The following is a 19458-nucleotide window of genomic DNA, read 5'->3' as shown; positions in this document are numbered from 1 at the left end:
ATAAACATTTAAACTAGTTTTGAAGTGGGATATTCTTTAAAAGCCCATCAGAAAAGAAGATGAAACTGTCTGGAATCTTTATAGCAACATAATGACTCTCTTTACAAGGCATATAACAATGGGTTTGGGTGGAATGTGTCCTCTGCCATCTACAGTTCAAGCTCCACAGAGACACGACTTATGGCCATCTTTAAGAGAGACGGTGCAGAAGTAAAAAGCCCTGCAAGTGACCTCCTGTCTTTTGATTCCAACAAAATTGAAAGTGAAGGAGTTCCTCATGGAATGATGGAGGAGGACAAGCAACCAGAAATCTATCTCACAGCTTTAGACCTCAAAGAGCTGATCAGCCAAGCACTAGAGGAAGACAAATCCTTGGATGTGGAAACAATTCAGTTCATTGATGGTCAGTTGGTGATTTCATAGTTCTGGTTTTATTCTCATTCCGACAGTGATATTAGGAGGTGAGAATGTCTAATGGTCACTGTCATTTCAACTTGGGCCTTATAGAGTCAGTCATTTCTGTGATAGACACATCATGAATGGTATCATTTTTTTTCCCTCCCTCCAACCTGTGTCTCATTGATGAGCCATTGGTGCTACTTCACATCAAGAATAGGTCTAGAAGAAGCCCAGAGTTTCAGTTCAGTAGTTAGCCACAGTCATCCAGGGGAGTCCAAGTAGAAAGAAGCACCCATGGACAGGTCTCTTCCATTGGCACAACCCAAACAGATTCCCTCACTTAGTAAATTGGTTGAGTCCCAGAAGGAAACAGATGGCCATTCAAACTGGGATAGCATGAGGAGAGTTTGATAAAGGGACTATTTACAAAGTTTGTCCTAATACACAGAAGAATAGGATAGTTCCCTGGTGCCAGAAGCAGCAAGGCCCCATTACTACCTCTAGGCATGAAGGGTTTGCCTAATGATCTAAGCCTGTCCAAGGCCAGAAAGCAAAAAGCCATTGATATAGTCCATATAAGTCAACCTCCTAGGGCAGAGATTAGCAGGGAGATGAGAAGAGAGTGGATCTAAAAAATTCAACAAGACCATCAGGCACACTCAGGATTCTCAGAGGGTACCTGGAGGGATCCAAGAGCCTAGAACTCCTCGTTATGCCCAGCACTCTTGGCACAATAGATAGAAACTAGAAATGCTCTTTTATTTTAGTATGACACGGCATGAAACTGGCATTTTCTGCCAGTACTATTTCTCTGGTTTACATAGTCAAACTCAACACTGGAAAACATCAAAAGGTCTCTTGGGACAACATGCAGGGCAAGAGAATATCCTAGGCAAGAAAAGGTGAGTTTCAGACTCAGAGCCCATCTGGTACTCTGGTTTGTCTCTGTTCAACCTTCTGGGATATTCTGAGAATCAGGCTTCAAGGTGGAAGTAGGAGTCTGCGAATGGTCCTTGGTTCCAGTGTTTATTCTAGCCATTTCTTTTTGTTAGCTTCCTTATACCTTCATCCCCACTGACCTAGCCAATCAATTTGCCTGCCTGATCCAAATCTATACAATAAAACTAAGTACCCTAAAAATCCACTTGAATAACTGTTCTTATCACATAAACATACAAGATGTACCCCTTGCATCTGTCCTCCAGTATATCATTCACATCAATGACCATTAGTTTATGTGATGCTGATTTCTTAATGATTTGCTATACCAGTCCTTAAAAACTGATTATTGCCACATTTTTCAATTCTGACTGTTTTAGTGCCCAATCACAAAAGAAAAAAAGAAAAAAAAAGAGATACTCAAAACTTGTGATTTTTCATCTGCAGAATATTTTGGGTCATTGCCAGACTCCGATCCTGACTCCCACTCAGTGCTGCCTACACTTCTGGCTGATATCATAAAGGTAAGTGAGTTTGTTGTTCTTTTGTTCTTCAAATAGGAACAAAACCTCAAAAGCTTCCATCAAAAAAAAAAAAATCAGTTTAAAGACTGAACAGAGCAAAATCTTCTTTGCAATGCTAATTATAATTTTTCTCTGTCTTACAGGCAGTACTTTGTTGCCCACTTCCAGTTTCTGTATTAATAAAATATGATACAACTTGCATTTCAAATACCCTAAAATTCTAAGTTTTCTTCAATGTTTTTAGATCTTTGTTTCAATTAGTGTCAGGATTTGCTGTTTTGACAAAACAAACACATGTTCATGAACTGAAAAGAATACTTAAAGCAGAATATATAATTTAATATTGACTTTTGGAAATAAATATAAACATAAGCATACTTTATAAGCTTGTTCTTAAGTCTTAAGGTCTTACCTATATTTATTTATGAGGATTTGATAAGTATAATGTCTTCAAAATAAAATAATAAATTCTGTAATAATTTTTGTATTTCATTTAAAGCTATATCCACTTAATTTATGCCAAAAGTTCACTGGGATATTCACAAATGGAAGTGCTGACTAAGCTCTATTCCTTCTTTAAATGAAGGAATCGATAAATTCAAATGTGGTAGACAATTCAAAGTATTTCAGTTATTAGTTAACCCTACCCAGGCAGACTCAGTTAGCCAAGAAGCCAATTTAATCATATTTTGCCACTGTATCCATGCATGTTTTCCTTTCATGACAAATTTCTATATCAGAACCTATATCAGAATCCATAGTAGAAAAAAAAAAGAATCCATAGTAGATTCAATTCAACTACAAAATGATTTGCTTATATTTAAATAAAAAGAAAAATACAGAGTGTAGCCCTTCTCACATATAGGGAGATGTCACTTCTCAACATGTCTTTCTCAATTCATTCTTCAGGATGCTACTTTGAGTCCAGAACTTCCTTTTGGTCAATCCAGGCTTGAGACAGTGGACAGAACAGGACACAGTATACCTGGTGAGTTTTTTACCACAAAGTCTATGTTAGCTGACTACATCCCCTATGAGGAATCCATCTATGATACTACCTCAAAGACTAGCGGTGGTAAAGTCATTCTCAATTCAGGTTTCCTCACACCAACATTTCCAACTGAAGAGCAAGCCATTGAATCACCCTCTTCTGAAGAGGAGGACACCCTCAGTGTCCTTCCCTCGGCTCTCAGCCCTAGGCCCACAGAGAGCACTGACACCCCTTTCCTGATAGAACTGGTGAAACAAGATGAAACCAAAGCAGTACCAACTGCTGCCCACACAGAAAAGTCATCTCTACAAGGCTTCGAAACTGAGAGTCCATCAGGACAAGGTAAGTCATAAGGGATAAGGGCCTATGGCAACACAGTATTGGGCCTTTAGAGTCAATATATGTATTCTGTTCACCACGTACTGGCCTAACCATTCATACCATCTGTTCTGCTACATATGTTTCCTTAGTGCCGATTAGTTCATGTGTAATTGAAAAGTAAGGATGTCAGTAAACATTCAAATCCTCTAGGTTCACTTTTGAATTTCCAGAACTGTTCATTCTTGAGGCAATAGGGTTCAACTTTATCACAGTTAAAAAGGAATTTTAGCAATTTATGAAGACTTTAAGAAAAAAAATTAAAATTCTGCAGCAGAGTCTTTTTTTAGTGCAAGAAGGAGCTGATTTAGTGGCTTCAAGAACCCCTATGCTTTCCACTTTATATAGCTCTCTGGTGAAACTGTACATAAAAATGTCCTTAAGGAAACATGAACCCCAGAATATAAGGCTGATAAGGATGAACTGTGATTCTAAGTGCAAAGGACACAGGAGATTTGTTATAGCTGATTTCTTTTAATTTTTTTAATTCTTTTTAAATTTTATATTTTTAATTCAAGTATAATTAGCATACGGTGTTATATTAGTTCCAAGTGTACAATATAATGATTCAACAATTCTATACATTTCTCAGTGCTCATCAAGATAAATGTACTCTTAATCCCCATTTTCTATTTCACCCATCTTCCCATGCATCTCCTATCTGGTAACTAACGTTTTTTCCTCTATGTTTGAGAGCCTATTTTTTTGTTTGTCTCTTTTTTTCCTTTGTTCATTTCCTGTTTCTTAAATTCCACATAAGAGCTAAATCATATGGCATTTATCTTTCTCTGATTTATTTCACTTAGCATTATACAGTCTAGGTTCATCTATGTTATTGCAAATGGCAAGGTTTCATTCTTTTTTATGACTGAATAATATTCCAGTGTGTGTGTGTGTGTGTGTGTGTGTGTGTGTGTGTGTGTGTGTGTATACCGTATCTTCTTTATGCATTCATCTATCAGTGGACACTTGAGTTACTTCCATATCTTGGCTATTGTAAATAATGCTTCAATAAACATGGGGTTGCATGTATCTTTTCAAATTAGTGTTTCCATTTTCTTTGGGTAAATACCCAGTAATGGAATTATTGAATCATATGGTAATTCTATTTTTAATTTTTTGAGGAAACTAGTGTTTTCCACAGTGGCTGCACCAGTTTACATACCCACGAACAGTGCACAAGGGTTCCTTTTTTCTCCACATCTTCTCCAACACTTGTTATTTCTTGTGTTTTTTATTTTAGCCATTCTGATTGGCAGTCAAGTGATATCTCATGGTGGTTTTAATTTGCATTTCTTTCATCATTAGTGACGTTGAGCAACTTTTAATGTATCTGTTTGCCACCTGTATGTCTTCTTTGGAAGAGTATCTATTCAGGTCCTCCCCATTTTTTAATTGGATTATTTGGGGTTTCGGGGGGTTGAGTTGTGTAAGTTCTTTATGTATGTTGGATATTAACCCCCTATCAGATACAGTATTTGCAAATATCTTCTCCCATTCAGTAGGCTGCCTTTTTGTTTTGTTGATGCTTTTCTTCTTTGTGCAAAAGCTTTTTATTTTGGTATACTCCCAATAGTTTAATTTTGGTTTTGTTTCCCTTGCCAGAGGACACATATCTAGAAAAATATTTCTATAGCTGTTGTCAAAGAAATTACTAGGTATGGTTGATGTTTTTAATAAGATTGTTACTGTTTTAGGTAGGGCTCTCTTTAAAAATTCTACAGGTTTTGAGTGGTCTACTTTAGTCCTACTTTCCTCATAAATCCTGTGTGCAAGTAGAATGCAATTTTATGGAATACAAGTTTTTTCTCAAATATATATATGGCATGAAAGCAGAACCACCTATAAAGATTATGTTTGGCTTACATGATTGCCAGTGAATAAATTTTAACTGCATGATACAGTTACCTATTTCTGCACTAGAAACCATTCCCAAAGTTTGTGGCTTAAAACAGCAATCATTTATTTTGCCCATAAGCCTGAAATTTGGGAAGGGATCAGTGAGGACAGCCTTGCTCTGCCCCATATTATGTCACCTAGAATATCTCAAGCCAACAGGTGTTGAAATCTTTTCTCCAAATGGTTTACTCACGTGGCTGGCAATTCAGTGCTGAACCACAGCTGTTGGCTAGTGAAGATGGGGGGAACTCATTTCTTTTCTATATAGGTCTCTTTAACAGGGCTACTTGGGCATCCTTAAAACATGGCAGCAATAGGTTTAAAGAGTCAGTATTGCAAGAGCCAGAAGGTGGAAGCTGTCAATCTCTTAGCAGCTCAGAAACAGTGTCACTTCCTCACATTCTAATGGCTAGACAACCATAGAGCTCATCTCAATTCAGGAAGAGGGAACATAGACCTTATCTCTAGATAGGAGAAGTATCAAAAACTTTGTGGCCATTTATAATCCACTACAATCCACATCAACCACTATTTTGACTTTCAGATTATTTAAAAGTTGGTTGTAGGGGTGCCTGTGTGGCTCAGTCAGTTAAGAGTCTGACTTCATTTTGGCTCAACTCATGATCTCAGGGTCCTGGGATGGAGCCCCACTCTGGGCTCCACACTCAGTGGGGGAGTCTGCTTGAGGATTTCTTTCCCTCTCTCTCTGCCCCTCTCCATACATTTTCTCTCTCTCTTTCTGTCTGTCACGCTCACTAAAATAAATAAATAAATCGTTTAAAAAATTTTTTAAAATAAAAAAAATTAAGTTGGCTGTATAAAACAAAGCAAACCTTTTTGGTAAAACTATTGATAGTAAATGCTCACTGGATTCCTTTCTTTCATTATATCATAAAACTTTATTAAAGATCAGCATTTCAGGTAGATTAATAAAAATGATACTATATCTATGATGAGTGTGTTACTGTATTTTCAAAATTGCTTTACTGTTCTCATTATATTTATACATTCCTTCCACTCAAGATTATACTTTAGAACACTAAAGCTGGAAGGAATCTTAGATATAATCTGTTAAGCTACTGCGCTTCATGGATAAGAAAATCAAGGCTAGAAATGTGAAGTGTCTTGCTCAAGGTCACACCATAGCTGATTGCAAAGCCAGGACCATCTGTCAAGTTTCCTCCACCCACTAAGTTATGTTTGGCTTAACTACCCCATCATTAAAAAAATATATTCCCTCAAACTTGCTTTGCCTTCAAACCACAGCTTCTTTTCTCTATTTCATTACACTGTGAAATTTTTTTAAGTTTCACCAAGGTTTCACCTCTAACCATACATTACAGGGACACAATTTTCACAAAAATCACAGATGGCTTCCTAATTAATCCATTTAGCAGCCTCATTTCCATCTTTATTTTACTTGATCTTCCTGGCAAGGGCTCCTGTCGACCACTCCCTTCTTGAAACTCCTTCTTCGTTTGGTTTCCACAAAATAACTTCTTGATTCTTCTCATTATTTTCTGATTCCTCCTCTTCAGGCTCCTGCACTGGAGCTTATTGTTAGGTTTTTTTATATTTTTTTTTACTAAAATCCTGCCTCATTCAAAAAAAGATTTATGATGATTTACAGACATGCAGGAAATGCAATAAGATTTTAAAGAATTGAAAAAAAATAGAAGAAAAGAGAAAGCAAAAAAAGTCAGATGACTCTTGAAGTAATAAAGCAATTTTGGAACTAGATAGAGGTGGTATTTGCACAACATTGTGAATTTCCTAACTCACGATTACTGAATCGTTCACTTTAAAATTTTATCTTATCTTTTCACCTCAATAATTTGTTTTTTAAATCAGATGACTCTGTAGGGAAAATTGTATACAAAATAAACATTATATAGTTCTTTAAGTTTGCTTTGGGCGGCTCGTGAATTTGCCTCTGAGGTTCTTAGCACTTGCTTCACTGGAGGGGCGTGATGAATGCCAAAGCCCAGTTCATTACTGCAGTTCTATGAGGGGCTAGGTTCTGACAGCCTGCCTTAAGTCAAGGATTGATTTTAGAGTATCCAGAGGAATGAATATGCTGCATAACTTTTAGTCAATGCTCCATAAATAAAAATTATATCTCATAACTCAGCTTTTGATTAGTATTGACCAAGAAGCCCTGCATTTGCTGACATAGGCCTAGAGTGCAAATATTCTGTGTTGCCAATTAAAGGCAGACCCATATGCTTTCATCATCAGCCCAGCTGGGGAGAGAAATGCCATGTCTTAATGAAAAATGAAGACCCTAACTAATAAGTATCCTAATAAAAAGGCTTTTTACTTATATACCTGGAAATGAGGGGAGGAGAACACAAGCATTCTAGACAAGACCAAAACTTCCCTCCCTCATAAGACAGTTCTGGGTCTTTCCCATGCACAGGTAAAATGACAACCAGAACTCCAAAGTTCCTACACCATGGTATTACTGAGATAAATTTAGCCTAGAAAATTTTTAAGGTTAGTGTCACCAAACACCCACCAAGCCATTAAAATCTCGATAAAGCACTCATAGAAATCTCTCAGTTTAAGCAGTTTGACTTAGTAGTTAATCCCTTAAGATAAAGTACTTGCAAAATATGCCTCTAGAACACTAAATGAATTGGAATCTTGTATAAAATTCTGAGATCTTCTATTATTAACATTTTTGGGAGGTAGTTGATCTTAAGCCATTCTTTCTTACAGAGCCAATTAACTGTTAAGATCACTCCTATTTCTTAAAATGAGAGTCATAAAATATTGGAGAAACTCAACATCATGTCTTCCTCATTACATGCATCAACTTGTTCAAAAATTTTGTCAATTTTTTTGTGGTTTGGTTTGGTTTGATTTCTTTTAGGTGTGTATAGGCAGCAATACATTTTTCTTTTCGCTCATTAGAATGATCATTTGATCTATCAAAAGAGAAGCTCTTTAGTGTTCTCCCTCCCAAATTAGAGGCTATTTTCACTTGCTAGACATTTCATTTAAGTTGTAAGCAATATTTAATATTAATATTTAATATTAATAAATTGCAATATTTTGAGTGGTGAAAAAGCAAACTCAGGCAGAGCTATTCTGATGTTAGACATTGTTTTGTCATTTATTCCACTGTATTTAGTCTGGGTTCTCCAGAGAAATATAACCAATAGGAGAGTTATATCTATTTCTGATTTTTTTTAAGAGAGAGAGGGAGAGAGAGAGAGAGCAAAAGAGAGGGAGGAGGAGGAGCAGAAGGAGAGAGAGAAAGAATCCCAAGCAGGCTCCATACCCCAGGACACAGCTTGACTGCAGGACTCAATCCTACAACCCTGAGATCACAACCTGAACTGAAATCAAGAGTTGGACATTGAAACTGACTGAGCCACCCAGGCATCCCTGTCTACATCTGATTTAATATTAGGACTTGGCTCATGTGGTTATGGAGGCTGAGAAGTCCCAATGTATAGTCAACAAGCCAGAGACCCACAAGACCCAATGGTGAAAGTTCCAGTCTAAGTCCAAAGGCAGGAAAACCAATGCCCCAGCTCAAGCACAGTCAAGCAGAGAGAATTCTCCCTTACTTAGCCTTCCGTTCTCTCCAGGCCTCCACCTGATTAGCTGAGGCCCATGTTAGGTAGGGCAATCTGCAATTTACTGCATCTACCTATTCAGATGTTAACTGCACCAAGAAATGCCCTCACAACTACATCCAGAATAATGTTTAACCAAATATCTGGGCACCCCATGGCCCAGTCAAGTTGACACATAAAATGAGCTATCACATCCCATCTAGGTAATACATTAAAATCACCACACATTTCCAGATTGTCTTAATCTTACCTCAGCATTTGACTCCATTGAAATGAATCAGTGAGATGAGCTAAACTGAATGAAGTCAATAGAGAACACAGCTGCTAATGTTTCATGAGGTTAAGGATTCAGTCCGTCTCTATTTTGTGCGATACCATCAGCGTCCAGCCAAATGCTTGGTACATACTAGGCAAGCAATTAAAATTTGTTGAGTAATTGAAGGAGTAAAGAAATGAATTTTTATTATAATACCTCCATGAAAGTCAGATTTAATAGGAATGATTTGATTATTTCCTTTTTTGCCCTACCTACTAAGAAGCTCAGAGAGAGCCAATCCAATGATCCAGAAACAGTAATCTGCTATCTATTCTGGTCATACAACCCACCACTGCCAAAATATGTCATCCATATTCATGCTTTTGTGACTTTGCACAAATTATTTTCTCTCATGCCTATAATACCCTTCCTTTTCTTTAGCCTAATGAACTCCTACTCATGCTTTAAGTTCCAGCTAACATGCCACCTCCTCAGTGAAGCTTTCCCCAACTGCTCCCTGAAAGACTCATAATTACCATCTGTTTCCTGACTCCATAACAAAAAAGTATATATACCACCATCAAACATTTACCACTCTGTATTGAAATTATTAATATGCATGTCTGGTATCCCTTCAAGACTGAATTCCTAAAATGAAAGAACATGTTTTTAAAGAAAAACAAAACAAAACAAAACTCCTGCACGAAACACAGTGTGTGGCACATGATTAGGGTTTCGTAATTATTTGTCACTGTTGCCGACCTTAGTGAGTCTGTCACTGTTTTAAGTCTCAGACTGCAAACTCCTGGATGATGCGCCCCACCCTGTGTCAGTCCTCACGCAGATAGAGACAGACTGCCTCACATGGAAGGTGATGTAAGGTGCTATTCCTCACCGGCAAATACCTTTATCAAAAGAAGAGTGCTGAAGAACTTTAATCAGCTCCACCACGTGTGATACATTAACTACCACACTGATTAATGTGTCGACATGAAGTGAAAGAAATACGCGATTGGCCATTCTGCTAACCAAAAACTTTTCATATCCTAACTCTTAACCATGAAGGTCTGGCAAAGATGTTATTTAAATTGCTCCACTTTAGGATGAAAGGACAATAGTAAGACTTGGAAAGATTTCTAAGAAAAACTCAGCTGAACTTTAAATCACTGTGGTCAATATTTTTGCCTTTTCTTCTTTGTACTTATAAATTGAGGATCAAACACTAAGTTTCCCTAACAGGAATAGGCTGCTGATAAAAATGGTTCAGAGAGATCTATGAGGAAAATAGCATCTGAAGGAAGGAAGGAATAGACATTCAGCTAAGGCTTGCAATTACACTTGGGCCATAGATACAATCTTCACAAGGCCCAGAGAAAGATGAAAAGTGAATTGAAGTCCTTCCAACTCTCTAATTTGGTCATTCTAGACTTTACCTAGATGTCAGGCAAGATAGTACTGTCCTTCAGAATTTAAGTTTGGGAAATTGAGTGGCCCTGCCCCAAATTTTGGCAATTCCCAAGAAAATCTGTGCTCTGACTTTCTGCCCCCTATGGAACTTCCCTGCTGCACAATGGTCAGCCTCTATTCTCTCAAAAAACCCCTCAGTGACCATTCTTTTTCTGGACTCTTCCCAGTTCTATTATGATCCTATTTTTGATGCAGAATAATGTTCTGTTTAATCTTTCTAACATTTTACCGGACTGAGACCACGTTTCTAAGATAAATGCTGCCAATACTGCAAGAGCAAAAGCAGGTAGAAGCAGTTGCCATTAGAAATTGGATCTTTCCCTTCCTCCTGCCCTCACAGCCCTGCCCTTAAACACACTCACATACATATTTAGAGGATGGTAGGTACCAAGCAGCTTGCAGTAACTCTTGGCAACTTCATCTCACCTTAATGCCACTGTTTCTTCTTCTTTCTTCCTTCCCCGGGGGAGTTCTCTTTTTCCTCCATATCACTTAAGTCCGCTCTCTGGTTTTACCTCATTTGGCACTAGTACACATTGATTTTCTCCAAGGGCTCCATCTAGATTCCCTGCACATCTTTAGATGAGAGACTGGTCCATCACAGGTGAATTGCAGCGGCACTGTAGGCCACAGATCCAAGCAAACTCTTCATGGGCTAGTAAACCACAGAGTAAAAAAGATGTCAACAAGTTCACTTAGCTAGTAGTGGCTCTCTGGGATGCTGTGCTTATTTTATTCATTCAACAAATATTTTTGTTGCGCTTATTAGGTATGGAGATAAAAGAGTGGATAAAGCATACACTCCATGACTGTCATGGTTTGAGTCTCCCACAGAATAGATTCTGAGATGAGGATTTGATTATAAGGGGGTGTTTTGGAGATGATCCCAGAAAACCCAGTAAAGGAACAGGGAACCAAAACAGGAAAGGGAGAGAAACCAATATAGCCAATTAGCTTTGTGACCACTGGAGTTCCTCTGTGGTGTGCTGGTGAATGTTCAACAACCAATCCGAAACAAAAAAACAAAAAAGTGTGATACATATGCATACAAAAGTTTATTATAATATTTGGCTGATACAAAGGATATGTAGTGTACAATTTATAAATAATATGTATATTCTTTATTTTCAATTCTATATAGCCAATTGATTGTCCTAAGGAAATAATATTTAAACTGAGATCTGAAGAACAAGAAGACAAAAACAAAAATGGGGGGGGGATGGTGAAGAGTGTTTTGGACAGAGGGGAGTAGGGGAGGCTGGAAGTGGCATGGCATATTGAGGGAAAGTGAAGAAAGCCAACGTAGCTAGAGCACAAGGAGTCGGAGAGAGAAAACAGTGAAGCTCTAGAAACATAGAGTTTTATAAGTCCTGTTAATAATCATTAAAGTGTTTTAAGCAAAGGAGTGACATCAAATTTGAACTTAAATAGATCTTACTGCATTGTGTAAAATTGGCTGGAGGTGGGAAAATGCAAGCAATCAATTAGAAGAGTCTTGACAACAATCTGGGCTAGAAATGTTGATAGCTTGGACTTGAGTGATAGAAGGGGAGATGAACAAAAGTGAATTGATTGAGTGGTATTTAAGAGGTAGAATCATTATGAAGAATTCTGAAGCCATGAATAGGTTCAGCAAGAAAGCCTGACCTGATTAACAAACAATGTCTGTTACAGGCTTATCAGTGGGAAGTAGTAATATACGTGTCTGCAGTGTCTGTAACAGGCTAGTGAACTGGTTTTGGCCATGCCTCTCAGATGTCCAAATATTTCCTTCCTGTTACCACTTTATGGTCGTCTGATTTGTGAGCACATCCTTGGAGATGCCAGCCTTTGTTGTTTCTCAGATCCTTGACATGGTCACTTTTATCACTTTCATACATTTTTGTTGACTTAAATTTACATAATGAGGAAGATGGATATGTATCCATTATTATGGATCGATCAAATGCTTTTGATTGATCTGTCCAGTATTTTACAGAGAAAAGAAGAGGCCAATAAATATAAGAAAATGTGTTGCATAAATAAGTAAATGTAACGATTCATGAGGACTCGGGAATTCTCTTTATGACCTGTTTTAGGAAACTATTTCCACAATTACTTTACATCTGTAGAGCTAGTAGCACCTATGAGGACTTGATCCCCCTATACATCCCAATTTAGAGCTTCCATTCTAACAACCCAGTGATTTTCGTTTGTTTGTTTTTTAATTTCAGTTTTTGGCATCTGTCCTATTTTTCACTTTTGGTTTAGCGTCTGCATTCTATCCCTTCTCATTTCTTGGAGTGGCCACTAGCAAACTGCAGTTGTATTTGTATTTTACTCCGTGTAGCTGAAATGTCAGCACCTCACCAGTGCCAGGAAAAGAGCATGCAGCAGCTCTTGGCTCAGCAAGAAGTGTGCCCCACGCCACAGAGCACTATAGCCTCTTCACAGCTTATCTGGACTCCAGCTCTGTTCTGTTTCCTTTCACACTTGGTGCCACCAAAACAATGAGAACAAATTATTGGGCTCTGGTTCCTGGATCATCCCTCAGTGGAAGACAACTCTAATGACAAGGAGAATGTCTCTGCATGAATAAGCCCTTAAATGAATTTCAAAATTAAGCCATTATGACAACTTTAACAGAAATCTTAACTTACGGGTGCCTGGGTGTCTCAGTGGGTTAAGCATCTGACTCTTGATTTCGGCTCAGATCATGATTTCAGGGTTATGAAGTCAAGCCCCACATCAGGCTCCATGCTCAGTAGGAGTCTGCTTGGGACTCTCTCTCTCTCTCCCTCTGCCCCTTCCCACCCCATGCTCACTCTCTCTCTCTCTTTCTCTCAAATAAATAAACCTTAAAAAAAAAAAAAAAGAAATCTTAACTTAAAAACCTATCACTCCATTATTACATGTAGACAATAGAGAAAGTTTTCAGAAAGAAAGGTAAGACAAAATGAAGAAAGAGATTAAGGTGATATCGCATGGGGAAAATATTGAAGGAAATACATCTCCATTGATAATGCAATCCCATCTTTAGGATAAGAATGCACTGTCACATATGTCTGCAATGTTTCCAAGGCCAGATTTTGGGGTAAATTAAAGTTTCATGTTGGGAAACTCTTATTTACAACAATACCAGAACTTCAGCATGGTTCTCTCAAGCAGAGAGAACAGCTCTGAAAAAGAAAATTAAGTTCACACTAGACTACAGTGCACTTTCCATCTATCTTCTTTATTCAAGACCTACACATATGAAATAGGAATAATGTAAGATTTTACATATAAAATAGGAAAACTACTTAAAAATTCTTTCTAGACTAGGCATATGTGTATAACTGTCTTAGGTCACAGGGGCAGAAAATCAGTGAGAAGCAGAGGCATCAAAGAAGGCACACGTGGAACTGTAAGTGGGCCCAGAAGGTAGCACAGGACTTTACCAAAGAAAAGGGAGATGATCCTCCAGGTAGAATAAGTTTCATGAGAAAAAAAAAAAAAAAGGCAGAGGCTGGAATATGATTCAGAGAAGAATACAGAGAAATAAGTAGATAAAGGAAATGTATAAGTAGGGCCTTGCAAGTTAGAAAAAAGTTTCTTCTGAGTATTCAGGAAATAAAGAGGAATGATGAAAATGAGGCTTAGGAAAGTTAGTCTGGCCACAGCTTTTGGTGGATGAAAGTAGGATAGTGAGGGATTTTGTCCCATTTCTGATATAAAGTTTTGGAGCCAAGGATGAGGGTAGAAGCAGAGGAAGAAGGGAGGAAAGAAATGTTATACACAACTAATGAATCATTGAACATTACATCAAAAACTAATGATGTATTATATGTTGGCTAATTGAACATAATAAAAAAGAAGAGATACAAAAGATATTATTTTTAAAAATGAAATGAAATTTAAATATAACATAAAACACAATAAACCAGGGACTACTTTAGATGATGATGGATGGAGGAGAAGGATGGGTTGAAGAGTCTGGACCACCATTGGGCTGAACACCTCCATGGTCATCCATGTTATACACAAGGTACCAAATGTCTTCCCGCCCTAGAAGTTAAAGCCTAACACAAGAACAACGCATTCTCTCTCTGCATGTTTCTCAGTATCTCTCTTCCCCCCCCTTCCCTCCTTCTCTTTCTCTCTTTGAAAAATCAGCACAAGTCAGACAATAGGAGTTTTCTAATATGTATTAGGAAGCCCCTACTTAAGTGATTAGAATTTTACAAAGAGGTAAATTGAATTTTATATACAGGTAAGTTAAATGCTAAGTATGTGTATTAGGGTTCTCCAGAGAAACAGAACCAATAGGGAGGGTGTGTGTGTGTGTGTATATATGTGTAGAGAGAGAGAGAGAGAGTTATATAGAAGCAGAGAGAGACTGAGATTTATTTTAAGGAATTGACTTATGCAGTTGTGGAGGCTGGCAAGGCTAAATCTCCAGGATAGGTGGGCTAGCTAGAGACCCAGGAAAGAAGCCTGCTTGCAGAATTTCCACTTCTTCTGAGGATGACAGGTTTTTTTGTTTTGTTTGTTTGTTTGTTTGTTTGTTTGTTTTTAATTAAGGACTTCAACTGGTTGAATGAAGCCCACACACAATGTAGAGGAAAATCTGCTTTACACAGAGTCTACTGATTGAAATGTTCATTTTACCTAAAAAAAAAATACTTTCACAGAAACATCTAGAATAATCTTGAACCAAATATCTGGATACCATGCCTAGCCAACTTGACGCAAAATAAACCATCACAGTATGTCTTGAATAAGCTCTGCAGAGTAGGTAAAAAAAAAACAGAGGGTGCTTTATATATTAGATCCACAGGGGAAAAATGCAAAACCAGAACTAGAACAGGCAGAATCAGGTCATAATCAGACAATTTATCTGGTACAAAGAGAAAACAGGGTGGTCTGATTGAATACCCTTAATCATAATGTAAAAGATGTATGTCATTAGTTACGATAGGTAGTCAGTATTTGTGGAATTGGAAGGAGCCCATGGTAGAAGAAGGAGCAAGGAATACACACCCAACAGCTAGAAAGAAAGCTGTCCAGAAGAAAGTCATGACAAAAGAGGAATGGGGTGACAAGGCTAGATGAACAAAATGGCATCTCACCGATCCCATAGTCATCCATTCCCATCATTTTTCACTTTCCAGCTTACTGAGATATGATGCATTTATAACTACAAGGATCTCTGTTTAGTATACTCTTATCTTGACTCATACAAGGTTATAGAAGGGAAGGCAAGTGATTCTGCCCCTCTTTTTTCTATGTTTACAGAGACCGTAAGGCACCAGTCATGGCCTCATAGTCATGGCCAAAATGATTTGAGACCAGAGAGTAACCAGGAGCAGACAAGGTCACTTCTGAGACTATGGGGAAGGAATGTCACCTTGGGTCCTATTGTGGAGAATCACAGGTTTATAATATGATCAGTACTTTAGTCAAAGAAGCAACACTTGCACTGAAGAAAAGTGACATATTAGCAATCCTAAAGTAGATATAGGAACAGCATTTATAAGGAGATTGAAGGACATGGATAGAAACTCTCATGAATAGTTTGTTGTTTGGTTTTTTTTGTTTGTTTTTTTTTTTTTTTTTTTTTTAGTTTTTGAGTTTGTTTTTTTTTAAAGACTTTATTTATTTATTTATTTATTTATTTATTTATTTATTTGAGAGAGAGAGAGCAGATGCTTAACCAACTGAGCCACCAAGGAGCCCCGATTTAGTTTTTAAGTTTTAAGATGAAACTGCATTTCTAAAAGTGTCAGTAGATACAAGTTACGTGCAGTGGTCAGTTTATAGAAGGAGCGTCTATACAGGTAACTGAGCAGACTTTTGTAATTGTCATGTCGTTCTGCTCAGTGACAGGTCCCGTCTTCCATCCGCCCTTAAAGATGTAAATCGCAGGAAAATGGGACCCTGATCTTTAAATAGATCTATTCATCTCAGAAAAAAAAAAAAAATTAACATCTTTTGACCACTGAGTAAACCAAAAGATAAGAGGATTTTCAGTTTCTTCTACCTCTATTTTTCTAGCTTGGCAATGATAGAGGTAGAAAAACAACTCTCCGTTGCTAGTCGGCAAGTTCTTTGTATTGTCAGGTTAGGTAGAATCCTTGCCAGAGCGCGCATATTAGATTTATGCTATTTGGGATGTTGAAACAAGTGCTAATCCACAGGATTTTAATAAAGTGCTTACGAAATATCGTCCAAAGTCAGCATTTACAACACTTACCAAAATTCACTTATAGAGATGGAACAAATTAAAGCATTTGCAGAAAGATAAATAAATACATCTATTTGTATTTATCAATCCATTTGTTTGTTTTGAATGAGAATATGTTTAGAGTTTAGGAAAATCTATCTCTTTAGATTCTCCACCCAGACCTTCATTTTTGGAGGATGACAAATTTCCTGTTGATTAGAGTCTTTACATGAGAGTTTACCATTATTTTCATTAGGTCTTACAGTTGCATATTTGTGACATTCTCAAATGATCGTGCCGGAAATTTCTTCAACTTTGAAAGTCAGAGTGACCCAAGGGTACTAAGCAAAAGCTGTGTGCCACTTTTTGTTCTGAGCATCTTTTTGAATGTTAAGTTGAAAAAGCGGTAATTGGACGCTATGCTTTACAGTATTCAAGACACAGAGCAAGAAATATTACAGCTGGAAGACCTGGACAGTGGAGAGGAAGAGTAGGGCCAGGAGAAGGACAATGAGATAGGAAGAATACAACTTAAATAGCTAAAAGGGCCTTTTAATTGTTGGGAATATTTGTTTTCACCATTGGACCTGGAGGGCTGCAAGAGAGAAGCTGAATAAGAAATAAAACAGTAGTGGGAGGTGCTGGGCAGGAAGGGTGAAGCACCAGTACTGGGAATGCAGGGGCCTTCCGGAAGGGAAGCTGGGTTGCTGCTGAAGCATCTCCCTAGGGGAACTCATTCAAGAGGGCAATGCTTGATCAAGGACCTGGGGTTGGGAAGAGCACATCGTAGTTCAGGGAAAGGAGAAAAGCAGAAATAATTCAAGAAAGCAGATTCATCAGGTAAATTGAACAGAGGCGCTGACCCTGTGCTGAGTACCTGTAAATTGCTAGCTTTCTTATAAACTTTACTCATGATTCCCGTGTTGCCCTAAATGGCTGAGTATTTGGAATGACTGCCCATGAAAGTGAGAGTAAGAATATTGAAGCCGACTGAAGTCCAGAAAGGATAGACCATACCCATATTCCCGGGGGATAATAGAGGGGTTAGATGGTGGGAGGCCCTTGCTGAGGGCCTGGCTGCATCTCGTCCAGGTGCATCTTTTCACTCAACACCTCTCCCAATGAGGGTGTTTCTTCTTTGGCAAAGGGGAAGTTCAGCATAACCACAGAAACTCAGGAGTACTGCAATACCTGGGCCCTGACTGCCTTAGTATTCGTTATGGAAAATGGAACCTCTGCTTGGCATGACTCATGGAGAAGTGCCCTGAATTCCTAGCTAAAAAAAGAAAGAGAAAAAATGATTTTGAAAAAAACCTTTCTGAGATTTAATTATACATTAGAAGTCTCGTTTCTGGAGCAATTTAATCCATTGCTTCATCATCTGCCAAAGACCCGAAACTCTCTTGTTTTCGTGAGTCTCATCTGATGTTTTGTAGGTTTGAAAGCTCGTTTTGTTTGTTTTCTTTTTGTTTTTAAGTTTGCAGCCTCCACACACAAACTAATGAATTTCTGAATTCATTTCCCCTCAGGGAAGCCTCATTTTCTCTCCTCTTTGCTAACGTTGTTTCTTCCTCTTGCGAAGCACAAGCTGGACAAGAGATCCAGTGTGACATGGTATGCGGTTTATAGCAATATCCCTGTGATGGTATCTTCCAACCCTTATTATTGACATCTACTTTGCTTGGCAATACTAAGTTATATTACAAGTGTCATTATCTGGTACTCTGAGGCAATTTTTCCAATTTCAAATGTTCTTGGCAAACTCATGACCTACAATAAAATGTCTTTTTTTTTTTTTTTTTTAAGTAGGCTCCATGCCCAGTGTGGAGCCCAACACGGGGCTTGAGCTCATGACACTGAGATCAAGACCTGAGCTGAGATCAAGAGCTAGATGTTTAACCGACTGAGCTACCCAGGCGCCCCTACAAAAAAGTATATGTATGATTTATGCAGATTCCCATATATATCTGTGTCTTCAGTGGCCTCACCACCAAATCAAAGGCCATTTTCCCAGGATTTGATGGATCTAGTTTTTTCCTCAGACTTTATTATAATAATTATTAAGACCTCCAGTCTATACTGAATATCAGGACCCTAGAATCCTCTTCCATGAATTCCTGCAAGACTTGCCTGACCTTTTCTCTTTCTTCTTTCTCTCAAGCTAATCTCAACACCTGCTCTGTGCATGTATGTGTAGGGCCCAGGCAGGGCTGGTCTAAGGGACGGTGAGTAAGATATTAGTCTCAGGCACAAAATTTCAAGGAAAGCAAAAAAAAACTCAGTATTCAAGACCATATTTAAATGCAAGATTTCAGAAACTTGGGATAAATGCAAAGAAAGTCATGTACAAAATATCAGAATTTTAAAAATAAAGATAAACCATCATTTACTTTACAACCTGGCATTATTGTATGACATGAACGATCGTTTCTAGCCTGCCCACTGTTCCTGCCTGCATGGCCCTTGTGTACTCCTTCAGGCAGGCTTTCAAGGGTTGACATGAGTATAAACAGATTGGAACAACACGGGGCTTCACACAGAGTCATGCTTTTGCATTGTTGTGCTTTTATTAACTTTGTCTATTTGGCTAAAATATAGGACGATATTTTGATCAGTGTATACAGGGGTGCCCGTTTTCCCTTTTGCCTCAAGATCCAATAGGCTCCACGCACGCAGAACTAAGTCTTGCTAAAACCATGTTCTACGAGCAGAACTGCTCTCCAAGCTTTGTCTAGCACCCAGGTGCCAGATAATGGAGTGGTAGGGTTAAAACAATCCAGATAATGACATAAACAATATAAACAGGGGCATTTACAACGATGATGAAGAAGTTA

The 19458-nt window shown here is 38.1% G+C and overlaps 1 protein-coding gene across 1 annotated transcript in view; it reads left to right on the top strand.

The window, feature by feature from the left end:
• IMPG1 (interphotoreceptor matrix proteoglycan 1) overlaps positions 1-19458 on the top strand; it is a 124550-nt gene that overhangs the window by 54818 nt on the left and 50274 nt on the right. The window contains exons 9-11 of the mRNA XM_026507043.4: positions 156-403; positions 1786-1862; positions 2772-2850. Coding sequence (XP_026362828.3) covers positions 156-403; positions 1786-1862; positions 2772-2850 — 404 coding nt within the window. The remainder of the gene's footprint in view (positions 1-155; positions 404-1785; positions 1863-2771; positions 2851-19458) is intronic.

This window comes from Ursus arctos, unplaced genomic scaffold (assembly GCF_023065955.2).
Source record: "Ursus arctos isolate Adak ecotype North America unplaced genomic scaffold, UrsArc2.0 scaffold_29, whole genome shotgun sequence".
In the NCBI taxonomy this organism is placed as follows: domain Eukaryota; kingdom Metazoa; phylum Chordata; class Mammalia; order Carnivora; family Ursidae; genus Ursus; species Ursus arctos.
The sequence above is the reverse complement of the archived record's forward strand: the minus strand, read 5'-3'. Positions and strand labels throughout refer to the sequence as shown.